The sequence below is a fragment of the Pleurodeles waltl genome, chromosome 3_1, assembly GCF_031143425.1.
Source record: "Pleurodeles waltl isolate 20211129_DDA chromosome 3_1, aPleWal1.hap1.20221129, whole genome shotgun sequence".
NCBI classification, from domain to species: Eukaryota; Metazoa; Chordata; class Amphibia; order Caudata; family Salamandridae; genus Pleurodeles; species Pleurodeles waltl.
In genome coordinates this window covers 999,213,031-999,232,150 of record NC_090440.1, presented here as the reverse complement: position 1 = coordinate 999,232,150, position 19,120 = coordinate 999,213,031, and the positions used below count along the sequence as shown (strand labels likewise).

The following is a 19,120-nucleotide window of genomic DNA, read 5'->3' as shown; positions in this document are numbered from 1 at the left end:
ATGGTCAGTCTGCCTGTAGGTTTTACTCTTAACAGGCAAACTATCACCTGTGTCCACAACATGTGAACACCAGGTTGTCTGACTGGGTGTTAGGGAAGAGAGTTCAGAAAACTGACTGAGAACTTGACTGCAGTCAGCTTTTTGCTGTTGAGAGATGCAATCTGCAAAGGCTACCCCATCCACTGAACCATCAAAAGGGTTGTGGGAGAGAAGGTCAGGGAGAGGCTCACTCTCTGCTTCCTACCCTTCATCAGTGGCCATGAGTAAGCACATTTCAGCCCTGTCATAGTAAGGTTTAAGGCGGTTCACATGAAGCACCCCTTTGGGGGTCCTTCTTGGAGTGTCTAGGGCAACTAAATAGGTGACTTCACCTTTCTTCTCCACTATTGTGTGGGGGCCACTCCACTTGTCTTACAGTGCTCTTGGAACCACAGGCTCCAGGGCCCACACTTATTGTCCTGGCTGGTAAGCAGTAGGCACAGCCTTTTAGTCATGCCATTGCTTCTAAAGCTCCTGGCTGGCCTCAAAGTTTTTAGAAGCCTTCTTCATATACTCTGCCATGCGAGAATACAGGCCTAGCACATAGTCCACTATGTCCTGTTTGGGGGGGCTTGAGATGCTGCTCCCATTCCTCCTTTACAAGACTAAGAACTCCTAACTGGATGTCCAAACAAAATGTTCAAATGGCTTGTAACCCACTACCTACTGTGGAAACACTTTGCGGGCAAAAAGAAGGCAACGTAAAATGATGTACCATCTTCTCCTTAGTTTGTCTGAGTTCCAGAATCATATCTTTTAGGGTTTTGTTGAATCTTTCAACCAACCCATTTCATTGTGGATAATAAGGATTGGTGAATTTGTATTTTACACTGCATTCCTTCCTCAAGGCTTTGAGGTATCCAGACATGAAGTTTGCATCTCTGTCAGATACAACCTCCTTAGGGAAGCCCACCTGGGAAAAGATTCACTGGAGGGCCTTGGCCAGTGTAGGCGCTGTAGTGGTAATGAGGGGAATGACCTCTGGGTACCTGGTGACATGGTCCACCACCACCACCAGAAAAAATATGTTCCCAGATACTGTAGGAGGGCCAAGGAAAACCAACACTCTCAATCCCTACCCTCTCAAAGGGAACCCCCAACCAGAGGCAGTGGGATTAAGGAGGCCTTTGTAGTGCCACCTTCTTGTCACTGACTTGGTAGGTGATACAGGAGCGACAAATCTCCTTGGTGTCTTCAGACATGTGGTGCCAGTGAAAGTGTGGAGCAAGTCTGTCCCAAGTCTTACTTTGCCCAAGATGTCCTGCAAGGTTAATGTCATGAGGTAAGATCAATAGGAACTACCCGAACGTCTGAGGTATGACCAACCTCCTAGTAGCACCAGGCGTGGGGGTCCCTAGCCTCCGTATAGGAGCCCATTTTCCCATTAGACCCTGTGGGTTCGACTGAAATCCCCTGCCTCTTCTGCAGCAACTTCCTGTCTGAGGCCTTCACGAGAGGGGTAGGATATCTGATAGCGACTTCTAGTTGCAGATTCCTTACCTTAGAATTTTCCCCCATGGGTCGGAGATTTTTTCTTCAAGCTATACCTTTACTTGTCAGTAGGTCGACACCTCAGGCGTCTTCGGGAATTACAGTCTCTGATGACGTCGGGAGTAGAACATAGACGCCGTCTCAGCGCAGTGACATCAGTTCTGTGCTTTCGATGCCATGCGCTGATTCTGAGAGTTACCCAAGTCGCTTTTTGACTGACTTGACCCTTTTGTCGCGTTTTGGGAGTTTTTTGGTGCGTCGAGGGATGTCACCGAAGACCAGTTTCAAACCATGCGAGGACTGTCACTGCATGATGTTGGTGACGGATCTCCATCGGGTTGGTTTGTGGTACCTGAAGCACAACCATGACCTCAAAGTCATGCTCTGAGTGCCGGGCCATCCACCCGAAGACCTTGAGGGAGCAGTCCCTCAAACATATGGCGGCCTAGCACTCGACTTCTCATAGGTCCTGGTCTCACTCGAGGGGAAGGCCTTGAGACCGTACACGGAGCCACCACCATTCTTCTTCTTCGAAGTCTTCAGGTCAAGGTAAGAAGAAGTCGAAGAGATCCTGTTATCCTTTGACTTCACCCTGTCGTTTGGCTGATGCAATGTGGTGGGAGGAGCGTTGATGCTTGAGACCTCAGTCTTCAGAGCCTACTTCTGGGTTCGTGCCTCCCTGAGTTACCAGGAGCCGGGGTGACCCCTGCCCAATTAAAGGAGTTCTATGAGCCTATGCGCCTCATTTTTTAGGTGGCTGACCCCGATACGGTGCCTTCGGGCAGAAGGGGTTTGTTCGGGGGGCCTTCAGGTTCTGTGCCGGCGGCTCCAGCCACTGTAGTCCCCTCCAGATCCGCTTTCGTATCCGCACCTGTCGCTCAATGGAGACCTTCCCTGGCGCCAGTTCGATTATTGAGGCTCCCGACATCGGTGTTGCCGCCATCGATGTTGACCCGATCCTCATCGCTGACTCTGAATTGGACCGGCGTCGGCTGAAGCTGCCTCCTTCTTTGATAGGGCCTAATCTCCACAGGTTGGATTCTGACCCTTTTTCTTATGGGTACGAATTCGGGGAAGTATTGGAGGGGTCCCTGGACCCTTATGAATATCAGGATGTCCCTAACTTGGACTGGGCACAGGAGTTGGGCGCGCCAAGTAGTCTGGATACCTCTCCAGAAGCTGGCATGATGTCTCCTCCTACTGTGGCTATGGCGAAGGGAGCAACTTATTCCATGGTGGTCAGTAGGGCAGCTGAGGTCCTCGGCCTTGAACTGCCTACTGTTCAGGTCAGGTCTAATCTCCTGACAGAGGTGCTTTAGCCAGGGGCTTCCACATCTGAAGCCCTCACTGATGTCCTTTTGGGTACTTGAAACAGATCCAACACAGGGGCTCCTGTGAAAAGAACTATCGCACACCACCATCGGCCCGCCCGAACGACCCTAAATTCCTGTTCCAACACCTCACACCTGAGAGCCTTGTCATCCAGGCATCCTCATCCTCAGGCGCATTCCATTTCGCACCCCCAGACAGGGAATCAAAAATGCTGGAACAGTTTGGGAAGATGTTTTTTTCCTCCAGTCTTGTGCTGCAGTCAGTATATACTGCATGCCTTTTGGCTGCTACACCCACTCTGTGGGATACCGTCACGCAAGTTCTGTCACACGTGCAGGACAGGATCGACTCTCTAGGTAGATTGGTTGCGACGACGGTGGCCTTGAGACACCACGCCTGTTTGCGTACATCTGGTTTTTCAGGGGATGTCCAACAGACTCTTATGGACATGCCCTTTGATGGCTCCTGTCTCTTTGGAGACAAGGCAGACTCGGGTTTGGCGAGGTTGAAGGGCTCCTGGGCTATGGCTCGGTTGCTTGGCCTTTCCACTGCCCCTCACCCCCAACAGGCCGTCTCTTGCCCCTTTTCATGGCCATGGAAGGGGCTCCCTGTCGTGCCCATATCCCAGCCACTGTGCCACCTATGCTGTTCAGCTGCTGCGTGGCTGGGGACGCGGAATCCCATGTGGGCGTGGGAGAGGGAACTGGAGGTCTGCCCAGTCCACCCCTGCCCCTGCTGCAGCCTCCAAAGCCTCTTAGTCCATCCCCCCACTAAGGTCCAGTTGGTGGCAGGATTGCCATCACCTTCTCCACTGGGAATCCATCACTACGGACAGGTGGGTTTTGCAGATTGTTCGAAGGGGCTACTTCCTTCCCTTCGAATCTGCCCCACCAGCCATGCCTCCATCAACCAGCCATATACCAGAGGATCATTTGGCACTTCTCCACCAGAGATTTATGGCTCTCTTGGCCAAGGGAGCCATAGAGAGGGTCCCTGCGCCACAAGTAGGTCATTGTTGTTATTCCCGCTACTTTCTGGTGCCCAAAAAAGACAAGGGCTTACGTCCTATCCTAGACCTTTGGGACCTCAAGAAGAAGAAATTCAGAATGCTCACCCTGGCTCAGGTCCTGTCTGCCTTGGACTTAGGAGACTAGATGGTAGCGTTGGACTTGCAGGATGCTTATTTCCATATTCTCATCCTGCCTGCCAACAGACGTTACCTACGATTCGTGGTAGGTCACAAGCAGTTTCCGTTTACCGTGCTCCCCTTCAGCCTTACCAGCGCCCCTCGGGCGAGCTAGCCCCAGAGTAGTTTCCCCCCTTCAGACTACAGCGAACCTCCTTCACTCGCTGGGGTTCACTATAAACGTGCTGAAGTCATACCTGCCTCCCTCTCAGATGCTCCCTTTCATCTGAGCTGTTCTGGACACAGTGCAGTTTTGGGCCTATCCTACAGAAAAGCGAGACCAGGATATTCAGGCTAAGATGATGATCTTTCTGCCTCTGTCTTGGGTTTCGGTGAGAGTGACTCTGAGGATGCTGGGCCTCATGGCCTCCTGCATCATGCTAGTGACACATGCCACCGGGATGTGGCCCACCAGGATGGCTGAATGAAAGGTACTGAAGTACAGACCAACCCTTCAGTCGCCAGAGTCACCCAGAAATTGTGCACATGAACGGGAAACCATACTTTAGGCCTCTAGATTGTGGTGATGAGCACCAGCTCTGCCTGATGTTGTCTGATCTAGACCAAGACTCGAGTGATCGACGCGAACAGGGGAAATGCAAAAGCCCATTCAAAAGCCCTGTCCTGTAGAAGTCCTGCTGAAGAACCTGGGAAGTTGGTGGTCCAGTCTTGACGCAAACAGGTCTACTGAAAATGGACCCCACTGTGTCTAGATGTTGGCAAACGCGTCCTGATGGAACGTCCGTTGGGGCAAGTCCCGTAAATGATGGGAGTGCTAATCCGCCACTTGATTTGCTTGACCTGGAAGGTACTCTGCTGTGACCAAAACCTGGTGGTCTAGGCAGCACTGCCTAAAACTGGTTGCCCGGTCTGAAAGGACCTTGGATCGGTTGCCCCCCAGATGGCTGATGTATTGGGCAGCCAAGACATTGTCCATCTTGAGAAGAACACATGACTGAATACTGTCCTTCGTCCAGCACTTGGCCTCGAAAGAGGGGGAAAGGAGTTCTAAACAGTTGGTAAGCAGACTTTGTTCCTGGAAGGACCAGGAACCCCCTATGGAAAAGTCACCACATCATGCGCCCTAACCTGATTTGCCATCGTCAGACTTTATGATGAGATCTGAGTCTGACCCAAAAATAGATCTCCCATTCCACACTTCCTTTTGAGAAATCCACTAGAAGACCTCCTCCCTCGCCTCTTCTGCAATGGATACCATCTGGGAGTATGAAAGTCCTTTGCCCACATGGGAGGCTTTAGCAGCTGGAGGGCCCGGCAAAGAAGTGCAATGTTTCATCTTGGTTCTCCGAAGCATATGCCTTACTTTTGTGATCTTCTACGATGGTGGACTGAACAAATATGTGGTCAAGTTGATCACAAACCCCAAAAACGTTGCCTTCTGGGATGGAGCTGGTATAGACTTTTATTTGTTGATCACGAACCCCAAACTTTCCAGAAGGGTTTTCGCAGTCTGCAACTGGGACAACAGCTGGTAAGTACACTGGGCCAAAAGGAGAATGTCGTCCAGGTATACAATGAGACGTGTCTCTTGCATCGAAAGACACTCCACCACTGGTTTTAGAACCTTGCTAAAGCACCAAGGGGTGAAGGAGAGCCCGAAGGTAAGACTTGAAAACATGCATGCCTGCTGGCGCCAGCGGAACTGGAGAAATCTTCAGTGAGGAGGAAAGATCGGAACCGATAGATAGGCGTCCTTGAGGTTTAAACGGACCCATCCCATTGAGTGGTTGAAGTACATCCCACAGAAAGTGGATGCACTCCATATTGAAATGACGGTAGGCCAGCCATTCTTGAACTCCCATAGTTTGATAACGGGACGCCGGTCTCTATCTGCTTTGTCCACAAGAAAAAGGTTGCTGAGAAAAACGTGAGGATGGATAGTTATATAGCACCTTTCGCCAAGAGAGAAAGTGTTTCTGGGTCTATGATTGGTCTTGGTTTGGAGGCCTGAAACGGGGTACCATAAAACTCTATTTGGAAACCTTGAACAGTTTGCAGGACCCACACGTCACCTGTGATACCCCTCCAATTATGGAGAAAAAAACGCCAGTCTACCCCCCACCTGAACGAGAGAAGGACGAACACACACCAGAATTGGCAGGGTTAGAAAGTCCTTTGAAGCCTCTGCCTCTGAAGTGTTGACCCCGGTGGGGTAAAAGTTAGCGTGGCATCCCTTATCCTGATAGTCTTGCCTGGAGCCTTGCCCTCTAGAAGGGGTTTGGGTTGCAAAAGGGCCAGCCGAGCAGCCCCTACCACAGCCTGTCCCCTGGAAAGGAGAGGAAAAACCTGTTCAATGGACGCTTGTGCTTTGTCCAGAGAGATAAATGTGTTCACAAATTTTCCTAACTCTTTTATGAAGGTTTTCCCAAAGAGCCTCCCCTCAGCCACCATACCTGCCTCGGAAGAGGTGAGCTCCCCAAGCTTCGGGTCCAATTTGATTAACAAGGAGCGCCACCGATCTGTGGAAACCGAGCAGTTGGTGTTACCTAAAAAGATAACTGCCCTCTGCACCCATCCCGAGAGGACTTCAGGGGAGAACAAGGACCCTGGAGACTTGGCATCCTCCGCCATATACAGTATCTTAGTTAATAGGCCAATTGCATCTAAATGTTTGTCCGTGGCAAGCTCTCCTGGACCGGTCTATGTTCTTTTTCAGATCCTTTATGAACTTTGCCAAGAAGGTAGCAATTTTAGAATTTCTCCCCTGTGTTACGGAGACTTTACCATCCAAGGTAGGACATGGGCAATCTGCCTGCAGACAGCTATGCACCTCATTATCCAAGGGCTTGCGGAGTTGGTTAGCCACATAGATTGCCATTTAGTCCCCAGGCCCTCACTCAGAAGATTGGTGGTGGAGGATCTCATCGGGATCCAGCATATTGTCCCCCTCCCCCGTAGTGGGAGCTTCAGAGGGGCAGGTGGGAGGCACCACGTCTGCGAATCGTCATCCTGTGGGCGAGGAGAGAGTGGCAGCACGGGTTCCAGAGGTCTGCCGGGTCAGCAGTTGGTAACGTGGGTAGTTTCTGGGCCATGAAGCTCTGCTTAATGCAGGCGAAGGCATCATTTTTTGATGGATACAACTACCTGTCGATTTCTCACCTTATGAATTCTCCCAGTGTGCCAGCATTCAACAGAAAAGCTTCTTCCCAGCTCTCCACGTCGACAAGGACGTCACAATTGCGCGGCTCCAAATGCAACTCTGTCTGATGTCACTGTGGCAGTAAGAGGTCTTAGCCGGCGTGCTGACGTCCGTTCCCTTTTTTCGTGCCTTCGACGCTAACGGTTTTCTCTTAGCTCCTGAGAAGCTACTGTTTCGAAGGGGTCTTATTGTACTCTCTTAAAATGTCTCCTCCTAAAAAGTCAGGGTTTAAACCTTGTCAGGAGTGCGGTGGTCGTATGTCTGTCACATACCCTCACGAGGATTGCTTATGGTTTCTCAGTTCGGACCACGATGTATGACAGTGTGTGTTGTGCCAAAGGATGAATCGGAAGGCGCTGAAGGAAAGAGAGGCTAAACTCTTTTTAGTTAAGGTGAAGAAAGGACACAGAGGTCATCGGAGGTCTAAGACTAGAGACTCATCATCCCATAAGTCTCATAAGAAGAGGCGCCGACATGACTCTCAACGTCGTTCTTCTGGAGGTCGATCTTGATCTCGGTCTCCATCCAGACGTCGTTGTACGACGTGGGAGGTTAGTCCCACTGTAACTCCCCAGCCTCAAAGTCCTCAGGCTTCATCGGCGCCATTGTTCATTGAAGTGGTTGAATCTCCAGCAGGTCCTCACTTTTCACCTGGGGCTCAAGAGTCGGTGCCACAGGTTCTGGATCCGGCCCAGACACTGCATGAAGATCCAAGGTTTCCTGCCTTCCCGACTCCAGGAGCGGATCCGACGGCATTTCTGAATGCCATGTTCACTATCATCAATAAGGCTATGGCCCCTGCTGGTGCATTGGCTGGTCCCACAGGCCCTTTGGCATTCTCTTTGTGCTCTCTGGCTCCCTACAAGTCGGCTCAGTTCGTGCATTTTTATCAGGCTGAGGATGCTGTTTTGGCGCCAATGACTTCACCTCATAGGCCTCCGGCGCCGATGACATCGCTGCTTAGACAGACGACGCCGATGACCGCGCCTCGTATGCCGACGGTACCAACTCCAAGGCCGGATGGTTCCCGGTTGGCACAAAGTGCATCTCCTTCTTCTCCAGGTCAGCGCCCATCGGTTTTGAAGCTGGCGTCGTCGACGTCAGCTAACTCCATGTCAACCCCTAGGTTGGAGGCCGGGTTAAGGTCACAAAGGAGAGCGTTGAGGCTCTTGGAAGAGCAAGAGTACCAGAGGCAATTGTTGAAGGAAGGAGAGATTGCTGAGGCCTTGGGAGGATTTCAGCTAGCAGGCTGGACACTTCCACTGAGTGGGATATTTAATTCCCAGGGGAGTTTATGGAGGAGGTGGCTTCCTTCTACTCTGTTATCAAGAAAGCTGCAGAATTTTTGGACCTTTCATTGCCAGCTGCTGAGGTTAAAACTAACATTTTGACTGATGTCTTACATCCTCCTTCTACTTCAGCAGAGCCCTTGCTCCCATTCAATGATGCTCTTACGGAGCCTATCTTAGAGATCTGGAGGAAGCCTGTTACATCACCAGCTGTGTCCAGAACTGTTGCAAGAAGATACAGGGTTGCTCCGGTAGATCCGGGATATTTGCCACAGCACCCGACTCAGGAGAGCTTGGTGGTCCAGGCTTCTTTTTCTGCTAGTTCTGCACCAGGTTCCTTCTCTGTTACTCCATCGGCCAGGGAGTCCAAGAAGATGGAGCAGATGGCTATGAAGACTTTTTAATCCTGCAGTATGGCCCTGAAGTCAGTTAATGCTACCTGGTGTTGGGTAGATATGTGCATGCCCTGATGGACACAGCTAAAGTTGTAGTGCCTAACTTGCCTCAGGATATGCAGGGGCAGTTCCATGACCTCCTGTCTGATACCCAAGCTGCGGCTAAACAGATCATCCAGTCTGGTCTAGATACAACAGACTCAGTGGCCAGGGCGATGGGTACTTCAGTTGCCACTAGGAGACATGCATGGCTGAGGTCTTCTGGATTTTCAACGGATGTCCTGGCAACTTTAACAGACCTTGCTTTTGACCTAGAAAAGTTGTTTGGGGCCAAAGCGGACTCTGCCTTAGAACACCTTAAAGATAGTAGGGTATCGGTGAAGTCTTTGGGACTGCAGGCTTCCGCATCTACTCCTTTCAGGTCCTTTCGGAGGTTTAGGGGGTTTGGCCGTGGAGCTGCTTATCGTGGGAGGCCTCAATCCATGACTCAACAGTCTGACAACCTTTCATATAGGTCCTTTAGAGGACGGGGGAGGGTTAGAACACGAGGAGCCACCCAGCAGCACCCTGACACATCATCTTCCTCTGGGGGAGCACAATAAGGAAAGCAGCCCTAGTTTTCCATCCATTTTAAGTCATGCTTCTCCCGTAGGGGGAAGGTTACTTCATTTTCTCTTCCCAAAACGTATAGGGACAAGGAGGTTAACTGGTCCAGTGTACAGCCTCCTATATCATATCTAGTCATAGCAAAAAAAGGTACACTGTTACAACAAAGTTGACACCACTGGTGAGTTTAGTGCCCTAAGAAGCAAAGGCACTCAAGTTTCATCACTTGGCTTGCTCCAAGCCAGACTGGTGCTGAAATGTCTGACAGAATCCACAATGGGGTCATTAGACTAGATTACTGTGCAAACCAATACTACGAAAAGTGGAGAGAAATGTAAAATTTAAATTGACATAGCTCCCCTTAGGTCAATCCCTTTAATTAGAGTCCAAGGGAGATGATCAAGATTAAAAAGAAAAAAAACGAGTGTAGGGGAGTGATGATCCCTTTTCTCGTAAACAAGTGGTTGAGAAACACTATTTCTTGTGCCACTGTACCAGTCAACATGTTTTGCGCCTTACCTTGTCCATACAGATCTAATGGCACTTCTTCAGGACTGAAACAAGATCTTCTCCAACAAAAAAAGATGCAATGATCTATAATGAAGATAATGATATCGCAGTCGCTACTCACTCAGTTGCCCAATGAGTGTATTTTCAGATGGACCAACCTAGAGTGACAAAGGTCAAGAGCACAAACAAGAGAATGTAAATCAAAAAAATAAAATACAGCCCCCATTAGTCTACGCTATCTATACAACAGTGTTGATAAATAAACGATCTCTAGGACTCATGTGCAGAACTATTCTGGTAACCAAGAAACATTAAAAGTGTGCTTACCAATCAATACTGTGGCTCGGTCTTTTACTAATTCAGGTGGTTAGACAATTAGTCCTAATTGCTATAGAAAAAAATAATATGGAAAAAAAAACAATATCTTTCCACTCAGTACAATTATATCTTGTAGATATTCTTCCATTTACTTGGAAAATGACGCTTTCAATTTAATGTAAAGTGATGTCTGCGGAGAGTACACATTATCGCAATGTCAAGCACACTCCTGATAACGTATGGTGGATTGTTTTGGAAGTTGTCCAGTCAACGACTAGAGGGCTGTTTGGAGTTGAAAAGCGTTGGGTCTTTAGATTAGGCACACATATTCATGGTCTCAAGGATGATATACCTTGGCTAAATATTGCAGGAGGTGTAAGATGACTGGATCTGAGGATTTTGAATTGGTTCCTCAAACAGGAGAAATTCAAGATTCTGACTCTAGCGCAGGTTCTTTTGGCATTGAACAAAGAGGATTGGATGGTATCGGTAGACTTGCAGGATGCTTACTTTGATAGCCCCATTCTCAAGTCACACAGAAAGTGTAGGAAGTTGGCTCTGTATATACTATCTCAAAGTGAGAGCTAGTGTGCACAGAGTCCAGGGGCTCCCTTTAGAGGTTGATAGTGGTAAAATTAGATGATACCAATGCTCTATTTTGTGCTATTGTGCGGTCGTGCAGTAGGCTTATCGGAGGTTAGTGTTAAGCATTTGTTGTACACACACAGGCAATAAATGAGGAACACACACTCAAAGACTTCACTCCAGGCCAATAGGTTTTATATAGAAAAATACCTTTTCTTAATTTATTTTAGAACCACAAGATTCAAATTTTAGGTAAGTACATCAAATGCAAGGTACTTCACACAGGTAAGTATAGAACTTTGATTTAAAACAGTAGTACACACAGTTTTGGTTAAAATGGCAAATAGCTATTTTAAAAGTGGGCACAGTGCAAAAATCAAGAGTTCCTGGGGAGGTAAGTTTTGGTTAGTTTTTCAGGTAAGTAAAGCACTTAGAGTCAGTCTCCTGGGCATAGGCAGCCCACCGTGGGTTCAAGGCAACCCCAAAGCCACAGCACCACCAACACAGGGTCGGTCAGGTGCAGACGTCAAATGAGGGCCCAAAACACATAGGCGCCTATGGAGAACAAGTTGCTCCGGTCCTTGTCTGCTAACAGGTAAGTACCTGTATCTTCGGGGAGTAGACATGGGGGGGTTTGTAGAGCACTGGGGGGGGAGGGATACACACACAAGCACACAAAACACACCCTCAGCGGCACAGGGGCGCAGCAGGGTGGAGTGTGCAAAGCAGGCATCAGGTTTGCTATTGAAAACAATGGAGGGACCCGGGGGTCGCTCAGGCGATGCAGGTAGGGCATAGGGGGGCTTCTCGGGCCAGCCACCAACTGGTGGTCACTCCTGCACTGGTAGGTAGTTCCTCTTGGTCCTGGGGGCTGCGGGTGCAGTGCTTGGTCCAGGTGTCTGGTGTCTTTGTTACCAGGCAGTCGCGGTCAGGTGAGCCTCTGGATCCTCTATGCAGGCGTCGCTGTGGGGGTGCAGGGGGGTCGGCTCAGGGTGTCCACATCGTTGGAGTCGCCTGGGAGTCCTCTCTGCAGTGTTGGTTGTCCTGGACTCGAGCCGGAGGCGTCTGGTGCAGAGTGTGAAGACTTACACTTCCGACGTTAAGTGAAAGTCTCTTTAAAGTTGCTTCTTTGTTGCAAGTTTGTTGCTGTTTCTGAACAGTGCTGCTGTTCTCAGGAGGTTCTTGGTCCTTTGGGTGCAGGGCAGACCTCTGAGTATTCAGAGGTCGCTGGTCCCGCGGGAAGCGTCAATGTGCAGGTTCTTCGAGTGTGGAGACAGGCCGGTTGGGCTGGGGCCAAGTCAGTTGGTGTCTCCGTCTTCTCTGCAGGGCTTTCAGGTCAGCAGTCCTTCTTCTTGTTGTAGGTTGCAGGAATTTGATTTCCTGGGTTCAAGGTCACCCCTAAATATTAAATTTAGAGGTGTGTTTAGGTTTGGGGGACAGTAGCCAATGGCTACTGCCCTTGAGGGTGGCTACACCCACCTTGGGGAGGGGGGCACATCCCTAATCCTATTGGAAGGAGTCCTCCAAAACAAGATGGAGGATTTCCTAAGGCAGGGGTTACCTCAGCTCAGGGCACCTTAGGAGCTGTCCTGACTGGAGGATGATGACTCCTTGTTTTTCTCATTATCTCCTCTGGACTTGCTGCCAAAGGTGGGGGCTGGGTCCGAGGGGGGTGGGCATCTCCACTAGCTGGAGTGCCCTAGGGCATTGTAACACAAAGCCAGAGCCTTTGAGGCTCACTGCTAGGTGTTACAGTTCCTGCAGGGGGGAGGTGTGAAGCATCGCCACCCAGTACAGGCTTTGTTTCTGGCCCCAGAGAGCACAAAGGCTCTCACCCCAGGAGGTCAGAAACTCATCTCAGTGACAGGCTGCACAGACCAGTCAGTCCTGCACTGAAGGATTGGGTAAAATACAGGGGGCATCTCTAAGATGCCCTTTGTGTATTTTTTAATAAATCCAGCACTGGCATCAGTGTGGGTTTATTATTCTGAGAAGTTTGATACCAAACTTCCCAGTGTTCAGTGTAGCCATTATGGAGCTGTGGAGTCCGTGTATGACAAACTCCCAGACCATATACTTAACATGGCCACACTGCACTTACAATGTCTAAGAATAGACTTAGGCACTGTAGGGGCATATTGCTCATGCAGCTATGCCCTCACCGGTGGTATAGTGCACCCTGCCTTAGGCCTGTAAGGCCTGCTAGATGGGTGACTTACCTATGCCTCAGACAGTGTTTTGTGGGCATGGCACCCTGAGGGGAATGCCATGTCGACTTTGCCTTTTTCTCCCCACCAACACACACAATCTGCAATGGCAGTGTGTATGTTAGGTGAGGGGTCACTTAGGGTGGCACAACACATGCTGCAGCCCTTAGGGACCTTCCCTGGTCACAGGGCACTTGGTACTAATGGTACCTTTTACAAGGAACATATCTGTATGCCAGGGGTGTGACAATTGTGGGAACAATGGTACATTTGTAAGTGAAAGAACACTGGTGCTGGGGCCTGGTTAGCATCAATATCAGGCACAAAGTGTTGGGGGGGGGGGGGTGTAACTGCAACAAGGAACCATTTTCCTACAGGAAGTATATCGGGTTTGTGGTGGGGTCGCAACACTACCAGTTTGTGGTCCTTCCTTTTGGTCTTACTTCCGCACCTGAAGTCTTTATGAAGGTGATGGCGGTGGTTGCAGCGGATCTCAGAAGGAAGTGAGTATCAGTATTCCCTTACCTTGACGACTGGCTGATCAAAGCCATGTCTTCTGAGCTTGTGCTGCATCACCTCCAAATGACAACGCAGTCTGGGTTTTACGGTAAACATGGCCCTGGTCTCACCTGGAGCCCTCTCAATGCCTCCTGTTCATAGGGGCAGTACTGGACACAACATTGAATCGGGCATATCCTCCGCCTCAGCGGATCCAGGACATTCAAGCGTTGATTACAATGTTTCAAAAAGGAGCTGTTGTTCCAGTCCTTAAGGTCCTTCGTCTGCTCGGTCTGTTTGCTTCTTGCATTCTGTTGGTCACTCATGCACGTTGGCCAATGAGGGCTCTCCAATGGTGCCTCCGCAAGCAGTTGTTTCAACACAAAGGGGATCTCGAAGAGTCAATAACGATCTCCAGAGACGCTGCAGTGGATCTATGATGGTGGGCTGTGGATGGCAACCTTTCCCAAGGAAGGCAGTTTGCTCTACCACCTCCAGTGGCCACGATCATTAAGGATGCTTCCACTCTAGGGTGAGGTGCTCATCTGGGGGACCTGGAGATCAAACGTTTTTGGTCTCCAGTGGAACAGACTTTTCACATCAGTCTGTTAGAATTGTGGACGAGATGTCTGGCTCTCAAGGCCTTCCGCCTGTCCCTTCGTGGTCAGTCAGTTCAGGTCTTGACGGACAACACTACTGCGATGTGGTACATCAACAAGCAGGGAGGAGTAGGGTTGTACCTTCTCTGCAGAGAGGCTCTGCGGCTCTGGTCCTGGGGACAGGAACATCGGATTTGCTTAGTGGCAAACCATCTGGCAGGGGTTCTCAACGTTCGTTCGGACAGTCTCAGTCGGCGTTTCTTGGCCGATCACGAGTTGCATCTCCATCCAGACCTAGTCCTTCACATCTTCTGGATGTGGGGTTTTCCACAGATAGACCTGTTTGCCACTCAGGAGAACGCGCACTGCCTGTCATTCTGCAGCCTCCTGTATCTGGTGCAAGGGGCATTGGGGGACGCGTTTCAGATGTCTTGGTGCGACCAGTTACTTTACGTGTTTCCCCCCATACCCTTCATTCTTCAGGTTCTGAGGAAGTTTCGCCAAGATCGGGCTCAAGTTATTTTAATAGCTCTGGATTGGCCAAGAAGGGTGTGGTACTCAGACCTTCTCCAACTCTCACAGTGCCCTCTGCTCTGTCTCCCTCACAAGGCAGTCCTCCTCTTGCAGTCACAGGGGCAGATTCTACACCCTCACCTCCAGAGCCTGCACCTACATGCCTGGAGATTGAACGGGGCAATCTGAGTTCTTTTTCTCTCCTGGCAGAAGTGGTGGATCTTATTTTATTGGCCAGGTGACACTTCACTAAGACTGTTTATGCCGGCAGATGGGAGAAATTTGTGTCTTGGTGTTGAGAGAAACAAATTGATCCCTTGAAAGCCCATTTGTCTGATGTTCTGTTGTTTGCCTTTACTTTAGTACGGAAGGGTTGTGCAGTTGCGACTGTTAAGGGGTTATTTGTCAGTGCTGTCAGCCTTTTCTTGCCTTCCGGATCAACCTTCCTTGTTCAATTCACCTATAGTGTTAGGTTCTTGAAAGGCCTATCTAATCAATTTCCTCCCACTCTGTTTCTCATGCCTCAGTGGGATTTAAATCTGGTTTTGACTTTTTTAATATGTTCACCATTTGAACCTATGCATTCTTGTTCTTGAAGGTTGCTAGTCTTAAAGACAGTTTTCCTTGTTGCTATTACATCCGAAAGGCATGTTCGTGAGCTTCAGGCTCTTAGTGTCAAAACTCCCTATGCTGACAGAGTGGTGCTGGGAAGCAGGGTGGCTTTCATTCCTAAGGTTGTCAGTCCCTTCCATATGGGGCAGTCTATTACTCTTTCATCCTTCTAGCCTCCTCCTCACCCTTCAAAGAGAAAGAAAGACTCCACCACTTAGGCCAGAGAAGGGCTCTCAGTTTCTATGCTGATAGAACAAAGGACTTTCGTTTGGATGACCAACTCTTCGTTGGATATGTGGGCAAGATTAAAGGCAGAGCTGTCCATAAAATAACCATATCCAGGTGGGTCATGCTTTGCATTAATATCTGTTATCATTAGCAAAGAAGGTTCCTCCTGAGAGTATTAGAGCTCATTCTACCAGGGCTAAGTCTGCCACTTCAGCTTTGGCTAGAGGTGTTCCTGTAGTAGATATTTGCAAAGCAGCAACTTTGGCTTTCCTCCATACTTTTGCGAAGCATTATTGTTTGGATTCGGAAGTCAGGAGGGATGCTCAGTTTGCACGTTCTGTGTTGCAGGATTTCTTGGTGTGACTAGTCAGGCACCCAACTCCGAATGCGGTACTACTTTGGGACTCTATTCATAAGGTGAGGAATAAACAGGTAGTTGTATCCATCAGAAGAACAAGTTACTTACCTTTGGTAACGTTTTTTCTGGTGGATACACTAGCTCCCTGTGGATTCCTCACAGTCCCACCCGCTTCCCCGTTGCCTGTCTGGTCATACCAAGGCTTATTTGCTATACATGTATATATGTTTTGATTAATTTTTATATAAATAAATGTTGTACTTATATTACATCAGTATGGTTATATGTATGTATATATGTGCTATCGTGATGTCGGTTTTCACCTGTTTGCCTCAAAGGCACGTAAAAAGGGGTGAAACTGACGTCTGCACGCCGGCGAGGACCTCTTATTGCCACGGTGACGTCAGATGGAGTTGCTTGTGGAGCCATGCAATTGTGACGTTCTCATCGACATGGAGAGCTGTGAAGAACATTTTCCATTGAATGCTGGACATTGGGAGAATTCATAGGGTGAGGAATCCATAGGTAGCTACTGTATCCACCAGAAAAAGCGTTACCAAAGGTAAGTAGCTTGTTCTTTCACACCCTCTTCCTGTGGGTCAGCTGTGGTTTGTTTTAATATAGACCCCATTAAGTTAATGGGGTGTCACTCTCCAGGCAATGCTCTGCTCTCCATATTGAGGCAATCGGCACTTGGCATGCGATCCCCTGACAGCAATGAAACTGACAGGATTGCGTTCTGCAGGCCGTGTAACTGACAGTGAAAAATGCCACCTAGTCAGAAGCCACGGAGGAGCGTGAGTGCGTTCCTGTGGCCCACAGAATAATAGAACACACACTGAATTAGCCAAGTAAAATAGAATTATACTCCAAAAACTCAAACATGCAATGCATTATTTAAGGGAGGTAATAAATGTGACGTATCTAGGCTGCGAGCAGCAAAGAAACAGGAAATCAATACATGAAGGAAGGACTACATGGACGTTGGCCTAACCTGGTTGGATATTGTTAAGGACTACTGTTACTTGATTGGCTGTTCTGTGCTGTACCTAGATACTCTTGGAACTAGTAGTTTTTTCTTTTTGCTTTTGATATTCATATGTTTCAAAGGGCTGCTGTAAATAAAAGTGAATAAAGAAAAGCATAATTTCCGCCTCCTTCCTGACTTAGGATACTGGTACATAGAGGCAGTTGAAGGACCAGAGGGCGGGCCACAGATCTTTTTGCAGAGGAGCTTTTTTTTCGTAAACACTGTTTTATTCCACAAGATTGAGATTTTAGGTGAACTGGAGCCTTGTCACTTCTTTCTTTCCCCTCAATCCCTCCTCCATTTGGGGGAGGGGGGGGGCGGCAAGTGCAACAACAAAATATAAAGAGACTTCTAAGTTTACATGATGCTTTTGCTCATGCAGTGAGTTATAGCTGTATTTCATATTGCTTAAATGAAGAAGTATCTCTCTGCTTTGATAATAAACTCATTTAAACAGAATAAGGCATACAAAGAACCATTACATTTTTCTAATAAAGAAAACAATATGTGAAGAAGAGGTCTTTGTATTGTTTTGGTTCTATTTAGATAGCACTATTCTACCCCTCTTGATGTCCAAAGGTGTCATTCAAACTGCAAATATGCTGAAAGTGTTCATGTGAAAAAATAACTAAAATCAAATGTGGGTAGTTTAGTAATTTGAATATATGTTTTCCAAGCTATTACTAGGGCAATAAATGGGAACAGTGCAACACCAGCTTCTACTAATTGTACAGCTATATTATCGACTAATACGGGAAATTCATCAGGACAAATGAAGACTCCAACATCAGGAGGAGGCAGCCGTGAATGTAGCCAAGAGCTGAACAAAGCACAGCTTCTGGATAACAGAACCAACAAATTGAAACTGAAGGTAAATATATGAGCCAAGAATTAACTGTATGTTTGATGTTTAGTGTGACATTAGAAGAACTAAAGGGTACCTTAAGCTGCCTGAAAAGAGTTTACAGATCTCCGTTTGTGCTCTTGGAAATCTTCTCATAGCTTAGGTTGCGTTCACATCTGAGGCTTTGTTCTGCTTCTTTGAATCTTCATTGATAGTCAAAAACAGTAAACATGTGAGTAGACCCTACACTTTCCTTTTCTACAATTTCAGAACCAGTTTGGCACTTGTAAATTCAAATAACAAATAATAACTGATGACTATTAAAAGCAAAATGTTTGACCTCCGATTTTATCTTCTGGGTTTTAAGCACATAGTATAAACCTTCCAACAGTGGTGCATTGTAATGCCACTGAAGAGGAAAAAAACCCAATGGATGACATATGGAGAATGGGGGTGAAACATTAAAGCCCATACTTCTCACTGGGAGGATGACAAAGCTGACACATCATTATCTCAGGGAAATTGTGAGCTTGTGGCCCACAAATGTCTTTTCTTCATTAGGTGTTCAACGTTTCTTCAAGAGCGGTGGGCTCATGTTCTGAGGTGCAAGACATTTTATGATACCAGCACTTTCTTACCAAGTGGGGAACATGATGTGACATTTTCCAACCCCCAATCCGAGTTCTTATTTAGGTCTTGAATGGCTTCCAAGGCTTTTCAAATTTGAGCATGTTAACTGGTAGTAATGCAGTTATTTTCTCCACTACGTAAATACCCCAGCCCTTTGTCCACAGAAGCGCAGTGGAGGTGAAGCTTTCTGCTTCCAAAAGTAGTCACTGTCGTGGTATTTATTACAGATGAAAGCTATTGCTGCTCTTTGCCAAATAGCCTCTCTCTCTTTCTTATCTATGTTCCTTGAAAGTCCCATTTCATCATATAATTGTCATACTGTGTTTGTGCCTGTATCTCAAGCTTGATATAAGCTGGAAATGCCATTTCGGTTGGAGCCATTCATTTGCATGTACCTTGAGTTTGTTTTAGTTTAAATCTATCTCTTCTGTGTATTTGGTATGAGGTTTCACTCTCCTTTCTAGTTTTTAGGGTTCTGCTATTCAAAAATTCATGGACTCTGCATGGACCCAAAGCTTCAGGATTGAAAATGGGCGTATCAGTGGAAAATCGGGATTCTGTGTCAGAAGTTTAGGGGAAATGGGATGGATGTTAACTTTTCGAAGGTGTGCATCCTTATTTGGTCCATGATGTGGACGTAACTAAAGAAAATGTTGTAATGGGGTAGGAGAAAGTGCTTCTTTGATTGTT

At 48.0% G+C, this 19,120-nt stretch overlaps 1 protein-coding gene across 13 annotated transcripts in view; it reads left to right on the top strand.

Annotated features, from left to right (window-relative positions):
- The window catches only part of BAZ2B (bromodomain adjacent to zinc finger domain 2B), a 1,256,112-nt gene that overhangs the window by 469,004 nt on the left and 767,988 nt on the right, over nucleotides 1–19,120 (top strand). For all 13 annotated transcript variants that reach the window (XM_069224189.1, XM_069224194.1, XM_069224193.1 and 10 more), the window contains one exon: nucleotides 17,634–17,827. In XM_069224189.1, coding sequence (XP_069080290.1) covers nucleotides 17,634–17,827 — 194 coding nt within the window. The remainder of the gene's footprint in view (nucleotides 1–17,633; nucleotides 17,828–19,120) is intronic.